The sequence below is a fragment of the Saccopteryx bilineata genome, chromosome X (genome assembly GCF_036850765.1).
Source record: "Saccopteryx bilineata isolate mSacBil1 chromosome X, mSacBil1_pri_phased_curated, whole genome shotgun sequence".
NCBI classification, from domain to species: Eukaryota; Metazoa; Chordata; class Mammalia; order Chiroptera; family Emballonuridae; genus Saccopteryx; species Saccopteryx bilineata.
This window is the reverse complement of record NC_089502.1, coordinates 95109100-95129049: the sequence shown is the minus strand read 5'-3', so window position 1 is coordinate 95129049 and position 19950 is coordinate 95109100. Positions and strand designations below refer to the sequence as shown.

The following is a 19950-nucleotide window of genomic DNA, read 5'->3' as shown; positions in this document are numbered from 1 at the left end:
TCTTTAATATCAGTCTGAGGAATCTTTTCAAAAGAGCTAATATATCTTATCATGGAAATAGGTTAAAGGAAATGTCAAATAAAGAGGGAATAGGGGGGCTATAATAGATGCCAAAACTCCCTGGTGGAAGAGAGAGAGCTTCATACTAAATTACCATCCATGTTATTTTCATATTTAGTCTTCCAGGTTTTTAGCTTGCTGTTATAATTATTTACAACCTTATGCTTTACTGGATTGACTAAGGAGTATTAGAGTCAGAAAACCAAATCACAGACTAGAAGAAAGAAACTGGGGGCCGCCTAGAGAATGGACTGTAAGGGGATTTCAGTGTGTGTGTACCTTTAACACTCAGCCTTGCTCTGCTCAGTGCATTGTATGGTAGCCAACAGTTCTGGGGACCCACTCTAAAGATCTGGAGAAAATGCAGGTCCACTTCTCCTTATCCAATTTTGAATCCCTATTCTCTCCATTAGGGTCTCCCAACATACTAGGCCAATGTGTAAGGGTTAAAGGTAGGAGGCTGAGGTAGAAGTAGGTGTTGTTTTCTGATTTTTGTGGCCTCCCACTGTACCTTCAGATCTGGGCTAAGGCTAATGTCATTCTTAGACCTAAAGCCTTAACTGAAGAGATACAAATCTAGTTATATCTGTTCTGCCGATCTGTATGGAAAGACAAGCCCAGCTCACTTCAGGTTCACAGTATGAAGTCTCTTTTCTGGCCATAAAGATGATTGATTGTGCTACCTATATCTCATGCATGTTTAACTACCTTTCCTTTCTTTTCTTTCTTGTAGTATCCTTACAGCAACCTTGAACTTGCCCTACAAAAGCTGAGAGATGAAAAATCAAAATCCAGAGAGATCAAGCAGGTATTTAGGGTTGCTGACTGTAATTTAACGAAGATGGTGGATTATAATACATTCAGGTAAGCCAAATTCTGCTAGCAATAAATAGTTTTCCCCTCAAGATTGTTCTAAGAACAGAAAAGAGCAATTTATTCCCCAGTGTTTCCTAATTCATACAACGTACTACTTATTATAAATTGGCAATTCTTTGCATTTATATTACTTTGTAGTCAAATTTTGCCCATTTCTAGTAAATTGTTATGCATTTGCATATTAAAGATTATAGATGAGAACAGAGACAAAAGCATAGAAATTCAGTTGGTCACTTTGTCTTGTGAATCATGGTGTGGAAGGATTAGAGGAATACCAGGAAAGGTGCGTCTGAGTGAGAAAGGCAGAAAAAAATGGAGCTAAGTACACTCCTCCAAAATCTGGGCAATAGGGAAGGGATATCTCCCCAGGAATGTGATCTAATTGGAAAAGATAGTGGAATCTTTACTGATTATTAGAGAAAAAGTGATATGTATGCATATCACTGTGTGTACATATATATGCTCACACACATCTGTGTATTTTGAAAGACATAAGAATATAAAAATTTGAGGGAAAATATATGACAGTAGTTATAGAAATATCATAAGAAATCATCAACAATAAAGATTTCTCTAAGGTAAAACTGAATTCTGAAAGGACTGTCCTGTGACGGACCTAGGCAAATTTCCAAACAGTGGAAACACAAGGGAATTCAAATTTGGGGTCTAGTACAATTATGAGACTTATGTTAGCCTGAAAACAAAGTGAATGGAGTGTTCGGGAGAATGTAAATTAAATCATGGATGGAAGACAAAGGGGACTTTCTCTTTAGGCTGAGAAATTTGGCTCCTGAAAACAATTGTGGCGGAAAGCTATATAGGAAACTCAGCTTGATGCAGTCAAGATGTGGGCAGAGAAATGAGGAAGTGAGCCAGGAAAGGGTGGCAGGGAGGCCTTTTCTACTCTGTGCCTGAAGTTGCCTCTTGAATCAGTACCTGGTGACCTAAGCCCACCATGGGGCCCAAAGTGTCCCAAAAGCTCATTTGTTGTTTTAACAAAATGCTTTTGTTTTTCTAAACTGTTCTTTTGAGAGAAGCAGTAAGAGAACAAATTTTTATGGTTTGGAATTCCCAACCTTCTGGGATCAATAAGAATTTATAGTTCTTTGTTATTATTCATAGTAGTACACATGTTCATGGCCTTTTGCAAAATAAACGGAGACAGAGTCAAGAACAAAGACAATTGTGCAGGCCATGGACTAATGGCAAGCAGTGGAGGAGAAAATTTTCCATCAGAAATGAGGGAGTGATTTTGTTTTATTATTTTGTATCCTTTTACAAAAGCATCTGTCCTCCCAACACTCTAGCAAAGTCTATTGGAAACACTTTAGTGAATTTATGGGGCTTTGGGGGAAGCACTTAGGCGAGGCAGGAGATCCAAGGAGGAAAAGTTGCTCCACAGATGGAGGCCTGACCCGAATTGTGGGTGGAATAAAGGACTACCACATTGTGGTTGGAGGATGGCCTCAAGGCATGCATGTTCAGAAAGAACCAGCTCATGATCTTTAGGCCCTCTCCTGGATAGAAATTCCTTAAAATAAAAATCAGGTCAGATCATGCCTGGCTTGAAAAACTCTTCAGTGGCTTGCCATTGTCCTACAATAAGATCCAAATGTTTTACTGCAGCTGGCAGGTCCTTGAGTGCTGTGAATCTCTGTTTATATTTCCAGTGTCATCGCTTCTTTTTCTCCAGCCCTGTCCTCTGGCCTTGCTGGCTTGTCACTCAGTTTCTCAAACACATCAAGCTCTTTTCTGCTTCTAGGCCTATTCACACGCAGATCCCTTTGCTTGGAAAGTCCACACCACCATCTTTTTTATAACAAACTCTGGGACTCAGCTGAAATATCTCTTCCTCAGCTAGACTTACTTTCGGACTATTCTACCTAAAGTAGATCACTCATTTATTCTTAGCCCCTTATTTATATTTTTATTACAACAACTTGCAGTTACTTTACTTAGATATCTATACTTGGTGTGTGTGCTTGTGTACATCTTATCCTATTAGAATGTGTACTTTCTGAGGAGCAGGGACCTTGATGGCCCTGCTCACTGGCTTATCCCCTAGTGCTGGGCTCAGTATATATCATAGTTCCTGAATGGAATAACAAACAGCTAGAATTCTTTGGGGTTTTAGTTTGGAGATGGTGGAATTGTTTACAGATGAGAGTGTAGACCAGGACATCTCCATATGACATGCTTGGTGTGGGGCGCTGTGCCTTATTGTTTGGCCTACAACTATGGGTCCTTAGTTCATGGTTTTCAACTTTCTCCTTTGCTCCTCATGCGCTTCCCTGGGTGAAAGCAAAGGAACTACATAGCTAGTCACTATCATACCAAACCCTATAATTCTTCTGTGCTTGACACTTTTATTAGCTAATACTTTTATTTATATGTGTATGTATGAATAAATATTCTGGCTCTTCTCAGCAGAATGTAATAACTTTGAGGGCAGGAACCTTCCCTTTCTTGTTTTCTGTTTTAGCCTTATCACTTTTCACAATGCCTGGCTGATAGTAGGGTGTTAGGAAATATTTGTTAAGTGGCTACGTTTTATCCAGCCCTCACTGAGCTGAGATCTGAGTTCTCATTAGTTCTTCAAGTAGGACTTTTCTCCTGAACTATTGACCTGGAAATACATATGCCTCCAGCATATCTCTCCCTTGGATATTCCTTAGGTATCCAAAAATATCTTGCCCTGAATTGATTTTACTTTCTTTTCTTGTAAAGTTGCAGTTGGGGACCCTGTCTTGGTAGAGGCCACCATACTTCTCAGGACCGAGGCCAGGGTTTGCCTTGTCTCCCCCTCTCCCCTATCTTGACCTCTCCCAACCACTTGAAATTGCAATTTTTAAACTACTTCTCTCCATCCCCAGCTTCACTATTACAATTCAGCTTTTTATCACTGTTCACTTGGACTTTCTTGAGAGCTTTGTAACTGATCTCTTTTTCTTAACTCTCATATTCCAAAGTATTGCTAGAGTGACCTTCCTAAAATCTGATCATGCCATTACTCTGCTCTAAACCCTGCGTCAGTTCCTCATTGTCTTCAGCGCAAATCTCACCCTTTTCTGTGTTTCATGTGAGTTTGCTCATAATCTGATTCTTGCCTATAGTTTTCTCCTTATTTCCATCTTGCTAGAAGAATGCTTTTGTAGAAATCACCATTCATTGAATACTTACAAACATCATGCTAAATCTTTTCATCTACGATCCATTGGTAGCCCCTGCTGAGTTATTTGTTTACTTCTTTGCCTCCACAATTGGCTCCTGCCAAGTACAATAGATGTTTGTTGAATAATTTAATGAATGGTCCTATTTCTCAAGGAATATTCAGTCTACAGTTTGCAGAAAACAACTAAACAATTGATGCTTTGCACTGGGGAAGGGCAATCAGTCTCTGACTGTAGGGGCGTCAGGGAGAGACAAGCTTCAGTCTCACAAGCCAAATGATTTGGGCGACTCACTTTACCTACCCACACCTCATTCTTTTTTCTATATAATGATCTCTAAGGTTTCTTACAGGCACAGCCGTTCTGAAACTCTTATAATGTAGGTTTATAAATATATTTGTAAAATGTTCCCTTTAAAAATTCGTGTATTAAAATAGTAGAGTAGGCCTGACCTGTGGTGGCACAGTGGATAAAGCGTCAACCTGGAAATGCTGAAGTTGCTGGTTCAAAACCCTGGGCTTGCCTGGTCAAGGCACATGTGGGAGTTGATGCTTCTTGCTCCTCTCCTTTCTCTCTCTCTCTCCCCTCTCTATAATGAATAAATAAAATCTTAAAAATAAAATAAAATAGTAGAGTAGGCAGACAGAGGCAGGATTGCAGTGTAGGACTCTGGGCTCTACCTCTGTGTCCCTGACTCTCCCCTGCTTAAATACCTGGCATCCCCTGCATACACGGGGGGACTCAGAGCTTGGACCTGCTGCTCTGGGCATTTTTTTTTCTTAGAGATTTGTCCCTTTTTTTAGGGAAAACATGAAAGCAGGAGCTAATAAACTACTTCTGCCTAAAGTACCAGAGTTGTCAATGGATTAATGGATTAATGAGTGGGCCTTCATAAGATATTTGCCTCAAAACTGATTTGAGGGAATGCAGGGACCAGGGAAGAGGAGGCAGTTTGGGGAGGATGTTTCTCTTCTGCCTTGTAGGGGTCACTAGTTCTGCTTCTAGGGCAGTGGTCAGCAAACTGTGGCTCGTGAGCCACATGCGGCTCTTTGGCCTATATAGTACCTACCTATGTAGTTTAAGTTTAAAAAATTTGGCTGTCAAAAGAAATTTCAATCGTTGTACTGTTGATATTTGGCTCTATTGACTAATGAGCTTGCCGACCACTGTCTAGGCTGTACCTATTTCTCTGGGACCATTATTTTTACAGTCTGTCAGGTTGACCTATACAAGAGCTGCTGATTACTACCCTAGAGTGCAGAGTGTCTTTTTTAGAGCCTCGGATACCTGACAGGCAGATTTTGGCAGGGAGTCTGGCAGGGACTAGGATTAGCAGGGCTAGGCAATTGGGGACATGGGCAGGGTAAGGCTTCCCAATGTGGGCCCTGGACTCTGAGCCACAGGCAGTAGCAGTAGCAGGGAGTGCCTCATGCCAGGGAAGCTGTGGCCAGTCCCTTTCTCTAGCCACCTCCCCAGGCCTTGATGTACTCATCAGAGATGATAACCACTCCATGTGTAGCCTGTGCATGTATTTTAGTTTCCTGTGCACTCACCTCTTCTCCCCACCTGGGTGGGGCTCTCTCAGTGGGCAGTGTCCATGCCCAGTTCACCATTGTGTCTTTCCCAGATACCTCAAATATTGTATCTCCGGCCTCAGTAAATGTAATGAATTATTACACAATTCTTCCTCAGACCCCCATTAGCAATGTCAGGGTCAGGAGGTTTCCTGTGAATATTCATGTAATAAATTCCTAACATTTAGAGCCTTGAGAAATTTTTCTCTCTTATAAACTAAAACTTTTGCTGACAGAGGTAGCATAACATAAATAGATTTGATTTTGGACCTGTAGACCTGAATCCAGATCTCAGCTGTTATTTGTCAGCTTGGTGGCTGACAAATAGTTGCTCAACAATGTTTTCACCTGTAAAATGCAGATAATAATACCTATTACATACAGCTGTTGCGATGAATAAATTTGATAATTTACGCTAAGTTCTTATTTTAGCACTCTATAGGACATCATGGACACTAGATAATTAAACCTCTTTATCAATATTTACAACTTGATGTCACTGAAAATAGTAATAGGAATCTTTGTTTGGTTTTTGGTATTTCAATTAGTTATGTATTTACCCATGATGAGGTCATTGAAACATTCTTTAATAAATGAGGTCGGAAGAAACTCTTTAAAAACTTGGAGGCCACGAAGATGGAAAATAATTATCATCGTTGGTGGACCAAAGTTGGAAAACATTAATATAATCCACCCTATTACTTTCCTTTGCTTCAAGGAAGAAGATTATAAATTCACTGCTTAGAACATTGTAATGATCTCATCCTGATTTATCTCTTCTTTTATGTGGTTTTGCTCTGTCTTTATTTGAACAACTCTGTGTACATTATTATTGGTGTTTTTATTGTAACCTAACATCTTTTAAGGAAGCCACTAGTCTATGAATTTGTATGAACAAAAACAAAAACAAAGATAAAAATATTCTAAAAGCTCCCAAACATCTACTGTCATCGAGAATCAAATAGACACTTTGACAATGTTCATAGCATATCTTTGAGATGGGAGCGTCAGCATACATTTTTTTAAAAAACAGCATTTTGAACCTTCCTAAAAGCATTAAATATAAATAGTATGATGTCACATAAAGAATGCTGGCTTGGGAATAAAAAAACAGAGATCTTAGATTTGATTCTGTCACTGCCTGATAGTGTTTGTATTGGTGAGAGCTTAGTTTTAAAAAACAGAACTCTCTCTGGCTAGTTAAGCAGAAAAGGAATTTATTAAAAGGATCCTGGGTAGTTCACAGCCTCTTTGGAAGGACTGGAGAAATAAGCTTGAGGCTACATTCTAGGAACAGTGCCCAGACTGGGCTGTAGAACTTGCCTGATGAGAAAATGGCCTCTGTTACCACTGCACCACCCACGACTCATTACTACATTCGCACTGCTGCCAAGAACTCAGTTTTACTGTAGCCATCACTACCACTGCTTTTGGCAACCTTACATCCTTTGCCACCCTAGAAAGCTGGACCCCTCTAATACCAAACATGTCCCACACCTAGCTGGTTTTTCTTTGTTAATCACTTCCAAGTTAAAGTCTCGTGTAAGCTTCCCTGACTGGTGGAGCTTGGGTCACCTGCATGTTTCCAACAGCAAGGAAGACTTGGAAATTGAGCTCTAACTTCCATGTTGAAATAATAGGGAACACAATGTGGAAGTTTCCCTAAATATAAAAGGATGATTTAAAATGTACCCATTTCATTTGCCACAATAGCAAAATCTAAGCCAAGATGAACCAAGCAGGAAAATTAAAATGTTGGTGTTAGGGACTAAACTCCTTGTTTGTAACCAAACCAAACAGAACACTTGCCTAGTTTAGCACTTTTCAGGTACTGGTCTGACCCACTAAGCAGTTAAACAAAATACAAAGCCCTCCTCTACATTCTTCTCCTTTGGCAATCTCTGACACACCTTTCTGAGTTTAAATTGCCTTAAATGAAAGTATTGGATTAGACTCCTAGATTGAAAGCTGGCAGTTGTATTTTGTTTGGCTGTTATTTAATGTTTTTAAAATTAAGAGTTTAAATGTAAGAATCTATATATCTAGTGCCTCTTCAAAAGTAGAAACTAGGTCCACATTTCCCGTTGGCAACAACCAGATGGGGGTGAGTGGCAACTGCCCAACTCAGACGGAGCCTTTTCTCTGAATTTCTTCCCAGTCTCTCCCAGGCTCTACAATTCCTCATTGTCTTATACCTTCTCCCAGATATTTTATTTGCATACCCTAGTAGGTACTTGACTATGTAACCCTTGGATTCAGGGGTCCCCAAACTTTTTACACAGAGGGCCAGTTCACTGTCCCTCAGACCGTTGGAGGGCCACCACATACAGTGCTCCTCTCACTGACCACCAATGAAAGGGGTGGCCCTTCCGAAAGTGCGGTGGGGGGCCAGATAAATGGCCTCAGGAGGCTGCATGCAGCCCGTGGGCTGTAGTTTGGGGACGCCTGGATAATTACAAGGTTCCTTCCTGTCATAAAGACCCATTATTTTCTTACCCCTAGGTATAGGAGAGAGAGGCATTTAGGAATCACTGATTAAATAGCCCAAAATAGAACTGAAGGCTGATTTTTAAAATTAGAACCCAAATATGATTACATATCTAAAAATTCAAAAGACTTCATTTAAAAATGGTTAGAACTATGAAGATTATTCAAAAAAGTAGGTAAATACAAGAAAATTACATAAGCAATAATAACTGGTTAGGAAATGTTATATAATTGAGAATACTATTCACTATAGCAACAAAAATCTTGAAATACCTGGGAATAAATTATACAAAAAATTTGTAAGACGAAAATAAATTCAATTTCAAAACTTTATTATATCTCTGAATGGGACGCACTACTATAAAAATTTTAATCTGTCCAAATTAATCTAGATGTGATACAATTCCAATCAGAAGTACAATGTGAGTTTTTCTTGTTGCTGTTGTTAGATTTGGTTTGGTTTGGTGGGGTTAGTGAAAGGAAAATTGGCTCATTGATTTTGCGGTTCCACAAAAAAAAAAAAATAAGGGATTGAGCAATGTTAGAAAACTATTGAAGTTTAGATAATAGAAGTTTTATAGTTTATAGGTATTGGAAAATATAAAAATATACTAGTAGAGGAATAAACCAAAGTATCAGTGGACTAGAGTATGAAGTCCATAAAAAGCTCCTCTTTTGGACTTTATTTAAGATATATAGAGGACTTTTCAAGTCAGTGGAGAAAGAATGGATTATTAATAAAGGTTTTAGTGACAGTTGATTAGAAAATGTTGAATAGACTTTTATTTTGTGGTAGGGCGCAGTTTGAAAAACCATAAAGGAAAAGTTGACTGTATTGACTATGGGAATATTTTATATTATTCTATAGAAAAAGATACCATAAACAAACTTAAAGACAAAAGATAGACTGAAAAAAATATTTACATTCAGTGTAAGAAACAGGGAGTTAACATTCAGAATTTAGAAAACAAAACAAAGCAAAACAAAAAACTTCTGTAGTTTGATATAGTCCCATTTGTTTATCTTGTTCTTTATTTCACTTTCCTGAGGAGCTATATTGACAAAAATATTGGTATAAGAGATGTCTAAGAGTCTACTACCTATGTTTTCTTCCAGGATTTTTATGATTTTCAACTTACATTTAACTATTTTATCCATTTTGAGTTTGTTTTTGTGAATGGTGTAAGTTGGTGGTCTAGTTTCATTTGTCTTGCATCTATTTGTCCAATTTTCCCAACACCATTTATTAAAGAGACCGTCTTTACTCCCCTGTTTACGCTTGCCTCCTTTGTCAAATATTAATTGACCATAAAGGTGTGAGTTTATTTTTGTGTTCTCTGTTCTGTTCCATTGATCTGTATGCCTGTTCTTATGCCAGTACCAGGCTGTTGGTTTTTTTTAAATTATTTTTATTTATTTATTCATTTTAGAGAAGAGAGACAGAGAAAGAGAGAGAGAAGGGGGGAGGAGTAGGGAGCATCAACTCCCACATATGTCTTGACCAGCAAGTCCAGTGTTCTGAACCGGCAACCTCAGTATTCCAGGTCAACACTTGATCCACTGTGCAACCACAGTTTAGGCCAGGCTGTTTTGTTTACAGTGGCCTTGTAGTGCAGCTTGATATCAGGAAGTGTGATACCTCTCACTTTGTTCTTCATTTTCAAGATTGCTAAGGCTTTTTGGGTTCTGTTTTGGTTCCATATAAATTTTTGGAATATTTGTTCTAGACCTGTGAAGCATGTCATTGGTATTTTAATAGGATTGCACTGAATCTATAAATTGCTTTAGTAATATGGACATTTTAATGATGGTAATTCTTATTCATGAACATGATGTATGTTTCACTTGTTTATACCTTTCTCAACTTCTTTTTTCAATGTCTTATAATTGTCTGAGTAAAAGCCTTTTATTTCCTTAGTTTGATTTATTCCTAGGTCCTTTATTTTTGTTGTTGCTGTTATTGCAAAGTGAATGGGATTATTTTTTTAATTTTGTTTTCTGAGAGTTTATTATTGATGTATAAAAATGCCACTGATTTCTGAATATTAATTTTATATCCTACCACTTTGTCAAATTCACTTATCAGATCTAGTAGTTTTTTGGCTGAAACTTGAGGACTTTAGTCTGTGTACAAGTGACATGTCATCAGCAAGTGATGACAATTTTACTTCTTCTTTTTCAATTCAGATGCCTTTTATTTCTCCTTCTTGTCTGATTGCTGTGACTAGGATGTTCAGTACTGTGTTGAATAAGAGAGGTAAAAGGGCACCCCTGTCTTATTCCTAATTAAAAGGGGATTGCTTTTAGTTTTTTCCCATTGAATATAATTTTGGGTGTCAGTTTGTCATATATGGACTTTATTATGTTGAGGTATGTTCCTTCTATTTCCACTTTGCTAAGAATTTTGAAAATGAACATACAACAACCCAAAATCTATGGAACACAGAAATAACAGCACTGAGAGAGAAGTTCCTAGCATTACAGGCATACCTTAAGAAGCTTAAAAAAGCTCAAATAAACAATGTAGTCCTGCACTTAAAAGAACTAGAAAAATAACAACAAACAAACCCAGAGGAAGTAGAAGGAAGGAAATAATAAAGATCAAAACAAATAAATGACGTAGAGGCTAAAAAAATACAAAAGATCAATGAAACCAAGAGCTGGTTCTTTGGAAAGGTAAACTAGGTTGACAAACCTTTAACCAGATTCATCAAGAAAAAGAGAGAACCCAAATAAATAAAATTAGGAATACAAGAGGAGAAGTAACAACTGACATCACAGAAATACAAAGGATTGTAAGAACATACTATGAAAATCTATATACCAAAAAATTGGGCAAACTGTGTGGAATGAATAGTCTTAGAAACATACAGTCTTCCAAAATTGAATCAGAAAACCTGAGCTGACCGATTAAAGCAAATAAAATTGAAACAGTTATCAAAAAAGTCGTCCCAGCAAATTAAATTCCTGGGCTGGATAGTTTCACAGGCGAGTTTAACTATAAATATTCAAAGAAGAACTAACACCTATCCTTCTCAGACTATTTCAAAAATTTCAAGAGGTGAGAAGACTTCCAAGCTCATTTTATGAGGCGTCCATTATTCTAATTCCAAAGCTAAGTAAAGACACCACAAAAAAAAGAAACTATATGCCAATATCCCTGATGAACATAGATGCTAAAAAAATACTACTCAGCCATAAGAAATGATGACATCGGATCATTTATAGCAAAATGGTGGGATCTTGACAACATTATACGGAGTGAAATAAGTAAATCAGAAAAAACCAGGAACTGCATTTTTCCATACGTAGATGGGACATAAAACTGAGATCAAGAGACATTGACAAGAGTGTGGTGGTTACGGGGGGAGGGGGGAGAGGGAAGGGGGAGGGGGAGGGGCACAAAGAGAACTAGATAGAGGGTGACAGGACAATCTGACTTTGGGTGATGGGTATGCAACATAATTGAACTTTAAGATAACCTGGACATATTACCTTTGAATATATGTATCTTGATTTACTGATGTCACCCCATTAAAAATAAATAAATAAATAAAAAATTGTCAACAAAATATTAGCAAACCGGATCTAGCACTGCATTAAAAAGATCATACATCATGATCAAGTGCGATTTTGGGGGGGAGGCAAGGCTGATACAATATTCACAATCACTATATGTAATTCTTCACATAACCAAAATGAAGGATAAGAATCACGTGATTATATCAATAGATTTAGAAAAAGCATTTGGTAAAATCCAGCACCTATTTATGATAAAACCTTAGCAACAAAAAAAAGGACACCCACTCTATTGAAGAACATATTTGCTGAACTGTCTGATAAGAGGTTAATAACCAAAATTTATAAAGAACTTATAAAACTCAACACCAGTAGGACAAATAATCCAATTAAAAAATGGGCGAAGAACCTGAATAGACACTTTGCCAAAGAAGACATACAGATGGCTAATAGGTATATGAAAAAATGTTCAATATCACTAATCATCAGAGAAATGCAAATTAAGAATACAATGAGATATCACCTCACACCTGTCAGAATAGCTTTCATTAACAAATCAACAAACAATAAGTGCTGGCAAGGGTGTGGAGAAAAGGGAACCTTTGTGCACTGTTGGTAGGAATGCAGACTTGTGCAGCCACTGTGGAAAACGGTATGGCAATTTCTCAAAATTTGAAAATGGAACTGCTTTCTGACCCAGTTATCCCCCTTCTTGGAATATATTCTAAGAATCTCAAAACACTAATTCAAAAGAAGATAAACACCCCTATGTTCATTGTATCATTGTTTGCAATAGCCAGAATCTGGAAACAGCCCTAATGTACATCAGTGGACAAGTGGATAAAAAAACCATGGTACATTTACACAATGGAATATTACACAGCCATCAAAAAGAAGCAAACCTTACGTTTTTGTGACAGCATGAATGGATCTGGAGATTATTATGCTAAGTGAAATAAGCCAGGCAGTGAAAGAGAAATACCATATGATCTCACCTATATGTGGAATCTAATCAACATAAAAAAATACGGAACAATAGAAACAGAAGCAGTGTCACAGGGCACAGAAGGATTACTATCAGAGGGAAGGAGAAAGAGGAGATGGAATCAAAGCAGGTGAAAAGATTAGCCAAAATCTTATATACATAACACATAGATACAGACAACAGGGTAGCCATAGCTAGAGGAAAAGTAAGGGTGGAGGTAGGAGGAGGAGGGAAAGAAGGGAAATTGGGGTAGAAATAGGCTTTGCATAGGACAAGAGGGGGGCATGATGCATTGTGTAGGGATGTTATATTGAGTGTGAGACACTTGAAACCCTGCCAATGCCATAAATTAAAATTTATAGTTAAAAAACCAAAAATAAAAATTTAAAAAACTTATAAAATCAGTCAAAAATGAGTTAAGGACAGGAAGAGATAATTCGCAGAAGAAATACAAATAGCCTTTAAACCTATTAAAAGAAGCCTAATAATGGTGCAAGTGAAACAACAATGAAATATAATCTATATAGACAACATTTTGAAAGAATAATATGAATGCAGGTGAGCATGTGGGATAACAGGTGCTCTCACTTTCTTTTGCTAGGTATTTTATTGGTTCAGGCTTTTGGAGGGTAATTGGTAGTAGCATCATGTCTAATATTTAAACCCCTTTACCTATTACTTTCACTTTTTAGAAATTTTTTTTCAGAAAAAATTTCATAGATCAATTCTGACATTTATTTATTTTAAACTAGCTGTACCCGGCCACACGTTGCTGTGGCCCAGTTTGGTTAAATGGAAAAGAAAGAAAAAAGAAAGTGCATGTTTCTAATATGTTTAATTTCACAATGCTTGTGGGTATATAATATTTTTTGTTGTTCCATTGTCTGTGCAGATATAGAGATTGTCTGGTTTGCCGAGTCTAAAACACACAACATATAATTGTCCATGTGAGAAGCAATCCGTGTGTAGATCTAAAGCGCATAATTCTTTTTTTTTTTTTTTTTAAATAATTTTATTTTTTTAATGGGGTGACATCAATAAATCAGGATACATATATTCAAAGATAACATGTCCAGGTTATCTTGTCGTTCAATTATGTTGCATACCCATCACCCAAAGTCAGATTGTCCTCTGTCACCTTCTATCTAGTTTGCTTTGTGCCCCTCCCCCTCCCCCTTTCCCTCTCCCTCTCCCCCCTCCCCGCGTAACCACCACACTCTTATCAATGTCTCTTAGTCTCACTTTTATGTCCCACCTACGTATGGAATAATGCAGTTCCTGGTTTTTTCTGATTTACTTATTTCACTTCGTATAATGTTATCAAGATCACACCATTTTGCTGTAAATGATCTGATGTCATCATTTCTTATGGTTGAGTAGTATTCCATAATGTATATGTGCCACATCTTCTTTATCCAGTCATCTATTGAAGGGCTTTTTGGTTGTTTCCATGTCCTGGCCACTGTGAACAATGCTGCAATGAACATGGGGCTGCATGTGTCTTTACGTATCAATGTTTCTGAGTTTTTCGGGTATATACCCAGTAGAGGGATTGCTGGGTCATAAGGTAGTTCTATTTTCAGTTTTTTGAGGAACCACCATACTTTCTTCCATAATGGTTGTACTACTTTACATTCCCACCAACAGTGTATGAGGGTTCCTTTTTCTCCACAGCCTCTCCAACATTTGCTATTACCTGTCTTGTTAATAATAGCTAATCTAACAGGTGTGAGGTGGTATCTCATTGCAGTTTTGATTTGCATTTCTCTAATAACTAAAGAAGATGAGCATTTTTTCATATATCTGTTGGCCATTTGTATTTCTTCCTGGGAGAAGTGTCTGTTCATGTCCTCTTCCCATTTTTTTTTTTTTAATAAATTTTTATTAATGGCCCTGAGCTTTGTTGATGGTGATTGCAAACGCCAATTGAATTGGGAATTGCAATCTCTTAAACTGAAATGGCAAATCCGTTGGAATCATAGGAATGCGAGGAATGAGGACATCTTCACCTTTGAAAGGTCCTGTCAAGATTGTTGCTTCTACAACGTTGCTCATTAATTTTTTACAGCACACAGACCCAAACACTTCATGTTTTACCATAAAATCCATCAGCGATTTTAGCTTCCTGAAAATATGTGCTATGATGTCATGCCTATCCACCGGCGATTGCCCAGGAAGTAAGAGCTGTTGTATATCGTCCCAAGCTAGATTGCATATGAATGTAGTGAATAGGTCTGGACGCCCATAGTGACGAACATACACAATTGCATCTTGTGCATATTCATGCATACGATGTGGACTGCCTGAATATGAAGATGGCAAAATCGTTAGTCTTCCAACGTTAATTATATTATCATCATTTACAACTGCATCTTGCAAATGAACGTATTCTTCAGAGTGAAGGTTGGTCTGATTCAAACAAATGAATATCAAATGTTCTGTTTCGATTTTTGCATACATATTTACAATGTATTGGTGAAACAATTGACAGCATTTCAAAATGTGATTGTATTCATTCTCTCGAATTATTAATTAATCGGTATGAATAATAGTTCATTGTGCTGCATTTCATATTTGTTTCTTCGCCACTCACTGGATTTATCATCTTAATGTTGAAGTGATATCCATCAGCACCATCCCAAAAAATGATTGGATATTCCAGGGCATTGTAACATCATCGATGAGTGTCTGCAACTTTTGTCAGTTGATTGTTTCTCCGATGAAGAACAATATCTCTAGGTTGGAACTGATCTCCGACTGTAACAATTGCCACTTCGTCTATAGTTGGAGCATTGAATCTTTACACATGTTCTCCAGGAGCCGTTTTGTCAGCATGAATAACAATCTTGTGTATCAGATGGCATCATGTCAATTGCTGTTTGGAACAAATGCACTAAATTGTTTTTTCCGTGAAGAAGCTCTTGCAGTTGGGAAACGATGGACCTTTTTATGCCGGTAGAAATTCTGCAGCGTGCATTCAATTCATTATTGCCATCACTGATGAAATACATTTGTAGGAATTTATGTTGACCACCTGGGAACGGAAGCAGGGAGCCGGCTTTATGATAACTTTGTCCTTTCACTTTGAAAGTTGGCATGGATTGAACTGTTACGATTTCTGTGCCGAACAACGTCATTTGGAAGCATGAGTTCTGTTTCATGATGTTAGAGAGAAAATGCTTTGATTTGGTGGTATATCCAGCAAGCAAAGTTTTTAATGGCTCTGGTGGTTCTCCAAGTTTAGGCAGTTTAATTTTTCCATCAGTGCAACACATTCCTTTTATTTCTCCATTAATTTCAGAGCCTTGTAATAAGGACACACTTCAGTCATAGTGCCAGTGAGTACATGCCGGCTCAAACTGTAATCATCAGCTGGGTTGTACTGGAATGCAAGGCAATTGTAATCACGTGATTGCTGAGCACGTCGTGTTTGACGCTGATCTGCTGTTTCTCATTGGCGTCTTTCAGCCACTTTCAGCCTGTCGCATTCATTCTGTTGAGAATGAAGCAGATCTGAAGCTGCAGAACACAACTGCCGTGCTCACAACCGTGCATCCTCAAGTCTGGCAGCACGTAAATGGATCGTAAATCAGAAACATTGAAATGGAATCATAAAATATTTAGTATAGTGTGTGTTGCTTTTACATCCAACAGATGGCGCTGTTTTTCAAAAACATGTTTTTACGTGTCACAGGTGTGACATCTATATCTATATAATAGTAGGTATATAAAAAAGAGCACATAGGCCTGACCTGTGGTGGCGCAGTGGATAAAGCGTCGACCTGGAAATGCTGAGGTTGCCAGTTCGAAACTCTGGGCTTGCCTGGTCAAGGCACATATGGGAGTTGATGCTTCCAGCTCCTCCCCCCCTTCTCTCTCTCTGTCTCTCCTCTCTCTCTCTCTGTCTCTCCCTCTCCTCTCTAAAAAATGAATAATAAAAAAAAATTTTTTAATTAAAAATAAAAAAAGAAACATTTAAAAAAAAGCACATATTCGAATGCAATGTTATGTCAAAATTTCAAAGCAATCGGTGAAGAACTTTCAGAGATTTGATTTTGAACAAACATTTACATGATTATTTATTTATTTATTCATGTTAGAGAAGAGAGAGAGAAAGAGAGAAGGGGGGAGGAGCAGGAAGCATCAATTCTCATATGTGCTTTGACCAGGCAAGCCCAAGGTTTTTTGAACCAGCGACCTCAGTGTTCCAGGTTGACACTTGATCCACTGCGCCACCACGGGTCAGGCTTATTATGACAAATTTTGAAATAGTAAAAATTTGGAAAATATCAAATACTCAACAATAGCAGAATAGTTAGATACATTCTGTTGCATTAGTTTAAGACAGTACTGTTTAGCTATGAGAAAGAAGGAGAAAAACCAAATATGCATACCTGAAGGAAATGTTTAATGTATTTGTCAGGATAGGCTAAGTAATGCTGTAGTTACGACTAACCCCTAAATCTTTGGGAATTAAATCAATAAATGATTATTTCTTGCTTACTGTCTGTATCCATTGTTCTTGTTGGTGAATTTTGTTCATAGTAGCCACTCAGGGATTGAAGCTGACAGAACAGCTACTACCTTGAATGTACTGATCACTGTGCCAGAGAAAGAAGAGTACTTTGGAGGGTCAAGCCTAATAAATTCTTAACTAGGATAAAATATATATCATTTACTCTCTTAATTCATTGGCAAGCACTAGTCACATGGCCCCATCTATATGTTCAGAAGAGGAAAACCAAATGCTGGTGAATAGCACTAATGGCTATCGTATATATATCATGCTGTTTTGTAGATAAAACAAAGTTCAGGGGACTGTATAATATGAGCTTATTTTAGACAAAAATCTAAAGGTTACATGTGTATGTATATTTATACAAATATTTTAAGGATTGTGTATTCTTTGAAGAAATCTTAGCAGGCTACACTCCAATCTGTTAATAGAGTATGCCTCATGCTTTGATTTTTTTTTAACAATGAAGCAATTGTTAAAAACATTACAAAAATAAAAACAAATAAAACCAAAAACCTTGGGCAAAGAGCACTGAACATTTTTTATTTCTTGCTTCAGTTTCCAGAAAGAGCTAATGACAAATGTTGGCGCAATGTTCTGAGTAATAGTCAACAGTCTTAGAGCAGTTGTTCCACTTGAAGTGCTACTCTAATTATTGATTAGAACCAAATAACTTCAGGATGCTGATTAGAATCCTTATATTATAGGCCAGAATTCAGCCCTGGGTGGTAGGCTTAGTGGTAGAGTTTTGACCTGGTGTGTGGATGTCCCAGATTCAAGTCCCCGTCAGGGCACACAGGAGAAACAACCATCTGCTTCTCCATCCCTCCTCTTCACCCTTCTCTCTCTCTTTATCTCTCTCTTTTTCTTTCTCTTCTCCTCCCTCAGCCATGGCTTGATTAGTCAAGTGCATTGCCTCAGGCACTGAGAATGGCTCCCTGGAGCCTCTGCCTCAGGCACTAAAATGTAGCTCAGTTGCGAGCATGGCCCCAGATGGGCAAAGCATTGGCCCCAGGCTGGGGTTGCTGGGTAGATCCCAGTTGGGGCACATGCAGGAGTCTGTCTTTCTATCTCCCCTCCACTCACTTGGAAAAAGAATGAAAAAATATTTAAAAATTCTATGGCTTTAAAAATAAATTTTAGAATGGAGTAGTTTCTATAAACTTTTTTTTGTATTTTTCCAAAGTTAGAAGCAGGGAGGCAGACAGACTACCGCATGCGCTGGACAGGGATCCACCCGGTATGCCCACCAGGCAGCGATGCTCTGCCCATCTGGGGCATTGCTCCTTTGCAGCCAGAGCCATTTTAGCACCTGAGGCAGAGGCTTTGGAGCTGTCCTCAGCGTCCAGGCCAACTTTGCTCCAGTGGAGCCTTGTCTGCAGGAGGGGAAGAGAGAGATAGAGAGGAAGGAGGGAGAGGGGGAAAGGTGAAGAAGCAGATGGGCACTTCTCCTGTGTGCCCTGATCAGGAATCAAACCCGGGACCTCCACACGCCAGGCCTATGCTCTACCACTGAGGCAACCAGCCAGGGCCAGTTTTTATAAATTTTAAATTCTTATCACATTAGCAACAAAGTCTTACCCATTAATTTTCCCCTAACATTTTGTGAAAATTTTTAAACATTCAGAAAATTTGAAAGGATTGAACAGTGAACACCCATAAATCTATCACTATCATTAACAGTTTACTATATAGACATACCTCAGAGATATTGTAGTTTCGGTTCCAGATCACTGCAATAAAGCCAATGTCACAATAAAGCCTGTCACATGAATATTTTGGTTTCCCAGTACACATAAAAGTTATGTTTATGCTATACACTATATCTAAAAAACAATGTACTGTTTATGCCTTAATTAACAAATGCTTTTTTGCAAAAATAAGCTAACCATCATCTGAGCCTTCAGAGAGTCAAACTTTTTGCTTTTGGAGGGTCTTTCCTTTGTTGGTGATGACTTCTGATTGACCAGGCTGGTGATTGCTGAAGTTTTGGTGGCTGTGGCAATTTCTTAAAATAAGACAACAGAAGTTTGCCACATCAGTCGAGTTTTCCTTTCATGTACAATTTCTCTCAAACCCTGCTGCTGCTTTATCAACTAAGTTTATGTACTATTATACATTTTTGCTGCTTCACCTTGCACTTTTATATTATGGAGATGGCTTCTTTCCTTAAATCTCATGAACCAACTTCTGCTAGCTTGAGACTTTTCTTATGTACCTTCCTCCCCTTTCTCAGTCTTTACAGAATTGAAGAGAGTTAGGGCCTTGCTTTGGATTAAGCTTTGGCTTACAGGAATGTTATGGCTGGTTTGATTTTCTATCCAAACCATTAAAACTTTATTCATACCAGCAATAAGGCCTGTTTAGCTTTCTCATTCATTTATGCACTGGAGTAACACTTTAATTTCCTTCAAGAACTTTTTCTTTGTATTCACAACGTGGCTAACCATTTGATGCAAGAGTCCTAGCATTCTGCTTGTCTTGGCTTTCGACATGGCTTGCTCATTAAGCCTAATTATTTTCTAGCTTTTGATTTAAAATGAGAGATGTGCAACTCTTCCTTTCACTTGAACACTTAGAAGCCACTGTAGGCTTATTAATTGGCCTAATTTCAATAGCTAAGGGAATAAGGAGGCCTAAGGAGAAACTTGGGAATGGCTGGTCAGTAGAGCAATCAGAACACACATAACATTTATTAAGTTCACTGTCTTATGTGTGTGCAGCTCATGGTGCCCTCAAATAATTACAATAGTAACACGAAAA

At 38.0% G+C, this 19950-nt stretch overlaps 1 protein-coding gene across 1 annotated transcript in view; it reads left to right on the top strand.

The window, feature by feature from the left end:
* EFHC2 (EF-hand domain containing 2) overlaps positions 1 to 19950 on the top strand; it is a 283160-nt gene that overhangs the window by 159237 nt on the left and 103973 nt on the right. Inside the window, exon 11 of the mRNA XM_066249383.1 lies at positions 794 to 924. Coding sequence (XP_066105480.1) covers positions 794 to 924 — 131 coding nt within the window. The remainder of the gene's footprint in view (positions 1 to 793; positions 925 to 19950) is intronic.